The sequence below is a fragment of the Lipomyces doorenjongii genome, assembly GCF_038497915.1.
Source record: "Lipomyces doorenjongii strain NRRL Y-27504 unplaced genomic scaffold V1508scaffold_35, whole genome shotgun sequence".
Taxonomy (NCBI): Eukaryota; Fungi; Ascomycota; class Lipomycetes; order Lipomycetales; family Lipomycetaceae; genus Lipomyces; species Lipomyces doorenjongii.
The window spans coordinates 22001-32703 of record NW_027118102.1 but is presented as its reverse complement, the minus strand read 5'-3'; the positions used below and the strand labels follow the sequence as shown (position 1 = coordinate 32703).

Sequence of the window (10703 nt, the reverse complement as noted above, 5' to 3'; positions counted from 1 at the left end):
AGTAATATGTAACAAAACTAATAAAAGTGTATTTGAGACTACACTGAGGCACCGTACAGGTCAGCCTGAACTGCGTTTTATACTGGTAGGGGGTAATGGCAACTCAACCAAAAGAGCAGTATGATTTCATTGTTGTGGGCGGTAAGATGCTGAATTCAGCTGGTAGGAGATGAAATACTAACATTCTACAGCTGGCGCAGCCGGATGCGCTCTTGCGTGGCGCCTCGCAGGGAGCAAAAAGCGACCGACTGTCCTGTTGGTCGAGGCTGGAGGGAAAAACGACCTCATGGAGACACGTATAGACGGGAATAAGTGGATAAACAGGCTGCGCAAGAAGCAGAACTGGCAATACCACACTGTTCCGCAAAAGCATCTTAACGGAAGAGTTATTCCGTACGATAGAGGAAAAGGCTTGGGCGGTAGTACGTCGATTAACTTCGCAGCCTTTACATGTGGTCCAAGCGACGACTATGACGAGATTGCGCGTATAGTTGGAGACGACGAGTGGAAATGGGTAAACATGCAGAAGCGATTCAAGTGTCTAGAGACTTACCACGGATTTGCACCAGATGTCTCAAGTGAAAAGAGCAGGTATGTCAATGCAAACGCCGAAGACCACGGCACTACTGGGCCATTGAATATTGGCTTCCCGTCGGTGTGGGAGAAAAGCTTGACAACTATCATGGACATCTTTAATGAGGCAGGAGTTCCTCTGAATCCTGACGCCAACTCAGGGAATCCGATTGGCTTGTCAGTCACTCCAAACACAGCCTACAAAGGGGTGATATCGACTGCAGCAGACTTACTGAAGAAAGCACCAGAGAATCTTCATGTCCTGACTTATACTGAAGTTGGCAGCGTGATTTTTGAGAATAAAACGGCTAAGGGCATTTTGACGCTCGACAGCCGAAAATACTTTGCTGCGCAGGAAGTAATTCTTTCGGCCGGTAGCCTTGACACGCCTAGAATCTTGATGCATTCCGGCGTGGGTCCCGCTGACCAATTGCACAAATTTGATATTACTGTGATTGAAGACTCTCCTTACATCGGGCAACACTTGCAGGACCACCACTTTGTCTTTCTTTCTTGGGAGCGAGCTGATCACTTGAGCGAGCGAAAGAGGTATTATTCTGACAAATCGTTGCAAGCAGCTGCGCGCTCTCAATGGAACGTCGACCACACAGGCCCGCTTTCTGAAATTGGTTGCGTTTATGCTCAGGCATATTTGAAGAGTGACGAAATCTTGCAAAGCGAAGAATTCAAGAACCTACCCGAGCATCGTCAAGCGCATTTGCTAAAGCCTACTATTCCCTCATTTGAAGTTGAGCTCAATCCGGCCAATGCTGAGTACTTCATCGACCCTAAGAACACGCCTGCAATAGAGGCGATAGTTGTGTTCCCCATGAACTCCGAGTCCTCTGGTTCTGTTACACTACAATCGTCGGACCCAAAAGAGCCACTCCTTTACGATCCTAATTTTTTTTCAAGTTCGTTCGACAAACGCGTCGCCGTTGTGGCTACAAGAGCAATGTATAACATGATGCAAACTCCAGCTTTCATGAAGGATACGGTCAGAGTGATTAGCGGCCCAAAGAGTGACAGCGATGAAGATATCTTAGATTATTGGGAGAAAGAAACAGGAAGTTCTTGGCACATGTCGGGAACATGCAAGATGGGAATCAGTAAAGAAGACGATGCAGCCTGCATAGACAGCAATTTCAAGGTATTTGGCTTGAAGGGATTGCGAGTTGCAGATATGAGCGTACTACCAATAATTACCAAGTAAGCCTAGTTTTATCGCTGTATCAACAAGTACTAACAGGCCGACTATAGTAACCATACTCAGGCTACAGCTTATGCGATAGGTATGACTGCGGCCGACAAAATCATCGCTGAGTATAATTTCCAAGCATAGATCGATATATGTCGAACATATTGATATCGCACGAATTGGCAACAACTTTGTGTTATATATGTTTACCATCTACGATTGGTACAACTGTCGTCTTCAATTGAGCAACTCCTTGCGAGCGGCAATCAATCAGTAGCGTAGTACGCTTGAAACTTAAAAGTCTTTGCCATCACTTCGCGTGATTTGCACCCCCTGAATTGCAAATCTAGCTACACAAACACTCATACCATATTGAGCCAATCTTACCTGCCTTCAATGGCGTTCCCTCTCGCGGTTTGCGTTCGGCGTTGGGCGTTGGTGGAGTTCCATCTGTAGGAAGTACGGTTGCTGTGTAGTAGCTGTATGGTTAGAAAGTCCTCCATTCACGATGATAATCGGTTTATATTCAGATTTATGTAGTAAATATGTCTGCTAGCCTAATCTCGTGTAAAATATTTGCTCACTGGATGTAGGCAAAGTGTGAACGAGCAAGCTGGATGTTGGAGGGAGTTGAGGAGTTCTGATTCTGTACATTTACGTGCAGTTCCATGCAAATTAGAGTCAATAGATGCACAAATACTAATCAAAGGTTTAGAAAGCTAATATCTGGGTATGGATATTGAATATAGACATTTTGCTTGCATACGGATACGGATATGTTCACAATGATTTAGGAGATTAGGCGCTATGGTAGGGAACTCACACGGATGTCTCCACATTTGCGCAAAGCCAGTACGAATAAAGTTGGGGGCCAGAGTTATAGATAGGGCTAGGGCTAATAGGCTCCAGAAGGAAGATGCACTAGATACAACCTGCTGCCCGCGACGCACTGGCGTTGGAGTTCACACAGTCAAGCTCCAGATGTGACATTACCAAGTCATGTGTGCGAGTGTCCTCCACAATATGAGGATACGGCCGTCGACTCGACAAGCTACAATGAAGACACCTGTCATTCCATGGTTTTGGAGGTGTTCTTCAACTCCGTATTGTGGCGCAACAAATTGCTGTAGGAATGGGCCGCCATGGTGGACCGATAGGTTGGGTCATTTTTCATCTTACATTATACTGGCAATGATATTAACCCTGTTAGTAATATGAGTAGTCCACTTGAAGTGACTTGTACTACTTCAGGTAGCAAATATTGTCAGCACCAGCTCATTATAAGATCATCACTTCGCGAGGCGAGATAAATCACTCGGCGGACAGTTATGTTGCAAATAAATCCGCCTAGCTACGAAATGTCTTGAGAGCGGACAGGTTGTACGCGACAATGCTGTGGATATTGGCGGATTCAAAAATAATGTCGGTCACGCTAACAGTTTCTCAACCAGCCGAAGAGGACAACGGCATGAGGCAGGAACTGGACAAAGCGGCAGTACATCGCGCGAAGTCCTGCCATTTTCTATGCGGTACAGTACCCACTATAACTCAGCATGATTAGCGTCAAGTAACAGGGTTTCTGAGTTCATAGGTGGTAGTTGGAGGGCTGTTCGAAATCGCATGAGGCAAGCTCCTAAGCAACGCGGGAGATATTTGTGACCAGGGATTTAGCGCGGACGCCAGGGCGAGTAAGGTGCGTCCCAGCGCGGTTGTGTTACAATGTGTATCGTGTTCTATAGTCGGACAATGTTGGTGTGGAAGAAGGCCCTTAAAAGCGTTGGTTTATTAAGCGCGTGACAAAACTTTATAGAAGCAGGGCTCTCGGTGCCCACCAGTTCCAAACTTTATTATTTCTATGACTTTGACATGGTGCGCTGATGGGTGTCCGTTGGCTTTACCCTAACCTCACTACGAATAACTACTAATCGAATACGAATATTAGTTACTCAAAAAAGTCGCATACGAATAAGCAAATATTTATTCGTGTGCAGCCCTACTTCAGTCGTTGAGAAATGGCGAAGATAGTTCTAATGAATCAAGGACGTCCCAATGACTTAATGTAGCCGTAAGCAGTCCCCTTACCCACAATTGCCCCACGAATTCCCAACGGTGATGACGTAGTGGAATCGAGGAACATTGACCCCCGTACAATTACACCGGGCGGATTGGTACTCTTCCTCCCACCAGGCAATGATCGCTTCAAAGGTAGCTCATTCAAGCTCAATGTAGCTTTTGTGCACTACCGCCAGTTGGTGCCAGATGACCACCGTCCAGAGCGTCGAAGTTAGTGTAAACCTTAACACTAGTAATCGGCTTCCTGTGGGCGTGCCATAAGCTTGACGTCAACTTCGCATGGAGAGATCATAATGTCTAACCACGCGAGAGTGCATAATCTAGGGTTGGGCTAATACGACATATATATGTGCGCAGGAGGACTCCCGCCAACGAGGACACCTTTCGGTTTCAGTCAGAGAGTGTCTCTTTTCTGTATCCATACTCACGATGAAAGACTACACGTTGACTAAAACGTCCTTATGCCCGACGACCATTCTATGCCTCGCCCAATTCATAGGCATTATAGGCTCGGCATTCATATCCGGTATTGCTTTTCCCAGAACCGCACCGGGGTGTAAAAGGCTAAAGCTAACATCATTATGCAGGCGCGTTGATTTCACTTTCTGTTCTGACCATTCCGGCTCTCAAAGCACCGAATATTAGCACACCCGACACTGCTACCCGATTCCGCGCGCTCGTCTTTGCCGTCCGCAGAACAGTGCCGTTCCTCGCGATCCTTCCGACTGCGTCGTTTGCGTTCCTTGCGTGGAAGGCGCCAGATGCGAAAATGGCTCATTCGATTGCGGCGCTGTGTTCGGTCGCATTCATACCGTACACGCTGCTCTTTATGATGCGGACGAATAGAGCTATATTTGCAAAAGCTGAGGTGCTGGAGTCGAAGTCTCGAGGACCGGAAAGCTCCGAAGCGGAAAATCTGGAGGTATTGCTGAACCACTGGGTGATGATGAATTCTATCAGAGGTTTCCTGCCGCTTCTAGGTGCGTTGGTTGGCTTGAGTGCAGTATTGTTGTGACGAGCTCGCCGAAGGTATCATGTATTTTGTAGGGAGTTCAACCACGATCTTTCCATCGGTGTTTTATTATGCTGGAATTTATTTGTGATATCAGGAGCCGGGTTGCAAACCTTGTTCTGGACGTGAAATCTGGTAATATATTGCGACAAGTGAGCTACAATTATCGCGCACCGTTAAATAAGTTATGTGCTATCACAGGTTCTGTTCGTACGGTCCACGACGTTGTCAAGAGGCTTATTATGCCCATCTGAGTAAGCGAGGAAGTCGCCGAGCGCTTTACATTTTCGTTATTGTAAATTATCTTGGCCTTGTGTTTGGTAGGGATTTTTAAGTACCTGAAGTACAATGAAACATATGTGCAGTGTCAGCAATTTCACAGCTTTTCTTTTCAATCAATTCTCGTGATAAAATACTTAGTTACAATGATGATATCCCGAGTGGTTGCCAGGATACTGGATTCAATTTCAGGCCTGTAGGCGGATAGGCGGATAATTCGTATATTTTCTTCAGTAAATTGAAAAACAATCAACACGTGATAGGGTTAGCGTCAACTTGCCCTAACCCTTAGCTCGCACAAAACTCGTATCATACTCTACTCCGTTACAGACAGCAAGTCCATTTAGGAAATTTTGGTTCCCAGTCTCACAGCTGATTTGTACTTTGTTCCCTCTTCCTCCTGTTTATGGACCTTTTTTATGACCTCAACATACACGAGGTCCAATGCTGACCTAGAAATCGCGGTGCAGAGTTTAGCTGTCTCCAGCCGATTTCGAATTTCTAATCTTACCCTCAAATTTTGGTTTGAACTCAGGATACTGAGCTGTTCGGCGCGATCTCTTCCTTTGCAGCTAACTTGTTGTCAACTGTACAGAGACTCCCCGAGGACGATGTCAAGGCACCTATCATCGCACCATGGCTAAAAACCACTCGTGAAGTGGTACTAATCCCCAAGTTCGGGTGCTTATGAATGTGAACTTCAGCCCAGCGTTCGCACTGGCCATTCAACCACCACTGGGCTAGGAAGTAGTTCGACGCTTCTGCCGGATAATCAGTCTGGAGCTGTACCAACATGTTGTCTTGATCTTCCCGGTCTAGAGAGCTTGCAATCTGTTTGATACATTTCATGAATGCATCGAATTGGTCCATCGACTTGAAGTATTTGCGGAAATTTTTCGAATGTTTTGCTCCACATGCCACCGGCAGAGCTGGTTCATTGCTGTTGGAAATACTGTGGACAGTGCCTTCATGAGACCCTTGTCTGCATCTGTAATGACCACATCGGGTGACTGATCTGGGAAGACAACTTGCTCTGGTCTGAATGTTAGCTTGACTCAATGTGCTAATATTTTCACTCACTCAGTTGCCGCATAACCCATGTGTAGGAATTGGTTTCCTCACTGGTCGCAAAGCTCAAGGCTACCCGTATGGTGTGCATGTTGTTGTCGACCGTAACAATGTTCACCAACGGCAACCGGAATTTGTTCGTCTTGTATGTGGCGTCAATGATAATCACCTGCCCGTACAGACGTGCCTTTTGAACGCCATTAGCTTGCTAAAAAAAGCAAAGACGCCAGAGTGTTGTCCACGGCCACATTCACTCGGTATATGTACTCCTTTGTCACCGACTCATCTACCATTACAACTCCATCTCCAAAGTACCGGTCGATGTCAGATAGTTGTCGTTTTCGCGGTTGCAACTTATGTAGTACTCGAGCTTCTATAGTCATACCCCTGGTTACGGGGGTTTCACTGGGTTCGAACGACTGCTCCGCAACTGAAGGATACCGATCACGTAGTGATTCCTTTATGTGCCTGATAACCGTCTGGGCCGCCACTTCTCCCAATTCTTTCTCCAGTAACAGGGTCTTGAAGCGTGGGTCCAAGACGAAAGCGAAATAATAAGCGTCCTGCCCATCCATAAGATAATAATACTTCTGGAATTTCTGCAAACCTGTGGAGGCAGCTTAAAGATTCACCCTCTCTGGATGTCGCGTCAAGCTATATGTCATGCAGCTCGTAGTAGATGGGTAGGGCCAAGCTAATTTGTGGTTGGCGCTTCGAAACAGTAAGCGTGAATTCCTCAAAATTTGCAAGGACACCTTCAATTTGCTGCAGACGATCCCAATCTTCCGCGGTGAGAGGCGGAAGATAAGTTTGATTCTCAATCCACTTTTTAATCTGCTGCTTCGCGTTCAGTGCATCTCTAAGCATCCTATGGGTTGAGTTCCAGCGCGTATCGACGTCGTACTCGATAAACTTATCCTTCAACCGATTGGTCTGACAAATCAGCTTCCATTGTTGCTTCCTCTGCGGAGTTCTTGCTATCCACAGGGCCATCATTCGAAGTCGAGCCAATGCGGAGCGTGGTCCAATCTCGTTGTTCTTCTGCATAAGATCACAAGCTGAAACTGCGGTACTATGATCGCCGGCTTTCAATGCTGAAAGTATATCACCAACGATCAGATTAAGTACATGTGCCGTGCAGCGGATATAGCTGTCCAGCCCTTGAAACCGTAAGGGCTCCTTTTCGCCTGAAGGAGAATCGACATCGCTGAATTTCTCCGCCAGATTGAAATACAATTCCGAGACCAAAGTTTCATTATTGGCAGCGTTATCTGCGGTGAATCGTTCGCGGCATCACCTAAAAAGTATGACGCAGATTTCTTCAGGATCTTAAACGCTTTGACATGGCCAGAGTTGGGAACGTGGGAGCCGACACATAAATCAGTTAGTGTACTGCATCGATATACCGTAACGAAGGTTCCGTCCGGGATTTTCGAGCCGATAGTAGTCTGCTCGCATATATTGTGGCTAAATATCTTCAACCATGAAATAGGCTCTCCTGGCAATAGTCTCGAGCGCTGAGAAATCCGCCTGCGATACAGCTCGGCCATTTTCAGTAGACATCTCGTAGAAAAAGTCTTCCTCAGTATGAGAACCCACGCAAAGATGGCAACCGTAGTGTCTCTCAGAAGCTTTGCCAAAAATGTGAGCACTGGAATACAAGATGAGCATTGGAATGCCAGAAAACGCGTTCGCCTGTGATTTAGTAAGCATGGCTCATTTTCTGTACAGGCTCACATCAAAATTAACACCTACCTTCTGGCATATCGAATCAAAACACTCAACGCTGCTGTCAATCTCAAACGGCCGGTCCAAATCCCACAAGATATTGTTGACCTTGGAATACTAATCCGGTCTGCAAGAGACTTGCTAATCTCGCGTGCAATTCTTTGTGGACCCGTCCTTCAGAGTGATAGTGATTTCAACCTGGGGATTCTCTGCAGTTATGAGTCAGATACTGCAATTATACCCCAGTCGCAAAAGACTATGTACTAGCAACTTCCTCATTGTACTTCTTCTCTCCTCAAACATCCAGATCCATGTAGTTCGTGACTAATTGAGCCAATGTCTGCCTCAAGAGAAGAAGATCCCTCAGCAGTACCATCAGCCTATTCTTCTTCGGCGCTAACGACCTCGGCTGGCCCGGTAACAAGCTTAATCTCAATGGACACATGTGCAAGTTTCGCGCCACTTTCTTGATCACCTCAGACGCCATTGGATCCGTGCACAGGTAGAACAGAAGAAATTAAACTGTAACTGCGGGCAGCCGCCGAAATATCAGGCACGTATGAGTAAGACAATGTTGAAAATATTGTAGTGGTGTAGCACCGGCCGCCGGTATGCCCGCTGCGGAATCGGATCAATACAGACGGCGTCCGAGAGCTCAGTAACGGTTCCGCTGAAGTCTGAGACAATGGATTGAAGGCTCGATTCAGTAAGGTATTGTCGGCGAGAAAAAAATGCAGTCGCGACAGATACTATCGAAAAAAAAACCCACGGAAGGGAAAAATTGATCAGGAGCGGAAGATGATGTTCTCGGATGACACGGTTCCTCTCCACATGTGCCGACCAATTAATTCTCAAAACTCCCATTTCTATATCTTTCGCCAGCATATCAAGCTTATTCGATCCCCTCTGCCCGCCCAGGAAGATTTCCAAAGTGGCTCGCCGTATTCGAATCTAGCGTGCGTTGCTTTGTTTCGGGAGCGGTAAACCAGGCATGGATGAATGCGGCCATGTTGAAGGACCCAAATACAAAGAACAAGCGCCACTGAATGCAGCGCAGCAGCGGCGGTACAGCGAAGTGTCTCGCACATATTCTGAATCTGATCGTCAAAGACATCCTATCCGCTTTGAAATCCGGGACTGCAGCTGAAGCTTTTTCTGCATGTGACATGTTGACCGGTCAAGATCGCTGGTACCTGGAGAATCAAGGAGTCCTGGCGAAACTTCCGATTGTCGCCGTCTGGATTGTTCCCAGCCATCAGAGAAGACAAAAATGGAAAGAAATTTGCCACTTCCTTGATCTTCCTGATAAGTTCATCCATATGACAATGATACGAGATGGAATTCAGCGTACCGCATGCTTGCCGACGGCCTACAGGCCAAAGTCCAAATTAACAAATACTTGGAGCATCAGGTAGAGCTTCCTTTGCCATCATTTACTTACAATGACTGGGAGCGACTGACGCAAATCCACTGCATTCTTTCGAAGTTCAATGAACTGACTCTGTTTGTTTCGAAAAAGAAGCCGCAGATTAGTCTCACGGTTGCAATTTACTATTAGCTTCATAATCTACTCCATCACGCTTCGGAACGACGTGGAAGCTTTTCAAATATTGATATGGACATCGCGCTCGCAGTGGAAAACGGCATGAAGAAATATAACAAGTACTACACGTTCATGGACGAGATCGATACTTACTATACGGCTCTTGTTCTGGACCCGCGCGTCAAAGGCGACCTAATTCGACAGGAATTGAGCGAGGATGATGATGCTGGTCGCCTAATCTTAGAGGCAATACGACTGGAACTCCATCGGGAGTACAATATTACCGATGTGGATTCCCCTCAAACAGAGCAACTCTACTGGATAACCTGGAATATAGCGACCCGGAGCTTCGGATGCTGCGAAAGCTCCAGCCTCCAAGCCAATCCTTTGGGTCCGACATAGATAGGTACTTCGAGAGCCCGAGGGCAGTTGTGACCGACTCGTAGAACCCGAATTGGCTGTGCGACTGGTGGCGGAAGCACAAGGATGAATATCCGCAGATGGCTATGGCGGCAAGAGACTACCTAGCCATTCCAGCCTCGGAAGTCTTTGTTGAGAGGCTGTTCAATACTGATAGAGATATTCTTGGGATACGTCGATTTGCGATGAAGGGCGAAACGATGAGAGCGTTGATGTTGATGGATAGCACGGAGAAAAAATTGTGATAAAAATCTCCGTCGGAATAGTCGCCCTATTTCATTAACGTGTTCATCATCTACTTTTCAGTTTGACTTATTTGATATTGCGCTTCTTTCTACACGCGATTGTTTGCTGGGAATGTTAGATTTTGACCGTGTTATAAATTTAATAGAGAATATACAAATTAGCCGCCATATCCGCCATTTGCATCCGCCAATCGAAAGTATGGCCCCTGAGCGCGCATGTGTCGCGTCTCAGAACGCGTCGAGTTTGATGTTATCCAATATTTTATCTTCTTTCTCCTCCACACGCGACTATCCTGAATCAAGCTACACTGGACCAATAGCCTTGCCCGCTGCAGAAGTCAACGATCCTTATGATCTATACATAGGGATGATTTTTGAGTCGGAGTATACAGCAAGAGACCTATGTCAACTCGTACGCGATACACCACCATAATTTCGCAGTTAGGAATGGTGTAGTAAAACACAAGGATCAGACACTATTGTTACCCTCAAATTCAGTAGAAAGCCGCTCAACACTAGAAATCTCTCAATGGCAGTAACTTCAGGAGACAACAACGACCCCAC

The 10703-nt window shown here is 46.4% G+C and overlaps 5 protein-coding genes across 5 annotated transcripts; 3 read left to right on the top strand and 2 right to left on the bottom strand.

The window, feature by feature from the left end:
- The first annotated feature begins 51 nt into the window (after positions 1–51).
- On the top strand, positions 52–2407 carry V1508DRAFT_419900 (uncharacterized protein). Its single transcript, XM_066940663.1, has 3 exons — positions 52–141; positions 192–1782; positions 1834–2407. Exons 1-3 carry the CDS (start codon positions 96–98, stop codon positions 1913–1915), a joined length of 1719 nt encoding a protein of 572 aa, XP_066794969.1. The 5' UTR covers positions 52–95; the 3' UTR covers positions 1916–2407.
- A 1750-nt stretch (positions 2408–4157) lies between these two features.
- Positions 4158–5225, top strand: V1508DRAFT_419898 (uncharacterized protein). The gene is made up of 2 exons (XM_066940662.1): positions 4158–4370; positions 4432–5225. Exons 1-2 carry the CDS (start codon positions 4274–4276, stop codon positions 4857–4859), a joined length of 525 nt encoding a protein of 174 aa, XP_066794968.1. The 5' UTR covers positions 4158–4273; the 3' UTR covers positions 4860–5225.
- A 163-nt stretch (positions 5226–5388) lies between these two features.
- V1508DRAFT_171262 (uncharacterized protein) lies at positions 5389–6319 on the bottom strand. Its single transcript, XM_066936104.1, has 2 exons — positions 6216–6319; positions 5389–6168 (listed from the first exon to the last, which is right to left on the bottom strand). The coding sequence occupies exons 1-2, from the start codon at positions 6233–6235 to the stop codon at positions 5667–5669; spliced, it is 522 nt and encodes a 173-aa protein (XP_066794967.1). The 5' UTR covers positions 6236–6319; the 3' UTR covers positions 5389–5666.
- Positions 6320–8821: 2502 nt separating this feature from the next.
- Positions 8822–9101, bottom strand: V1508DRAFT_419892 (uncharacterized protein; the record flags this gene model as incomplete). The annotated part of the gene is made up of 1 exon (XM_066940661.1): positions 8822–9101. A coding segment is annotated over one exon (278 nt), but the record flags the coding sequence as incomplete, so codon positions are not given.
- Positions 9102–9394: 293 nt separating this feature from the next.
- V1508DRAFT_440228 (uncharacterized protein) lies at positions 9395–10358 on the top strand. Its single transcript, XM_066942249.1, has one exon. The coding sequence runs from the start codon at positions 9547–9549 to the stop codon at positions 9874–9876; it is 330 nt and encodes a 109-aa protein (XP_066794965.1). The 5' UTR covers positions 9395–9546; the 3' UTR covers positions 9877–10358.
- Positions 10359–10703: the final 345 nt, after the last annotated feature.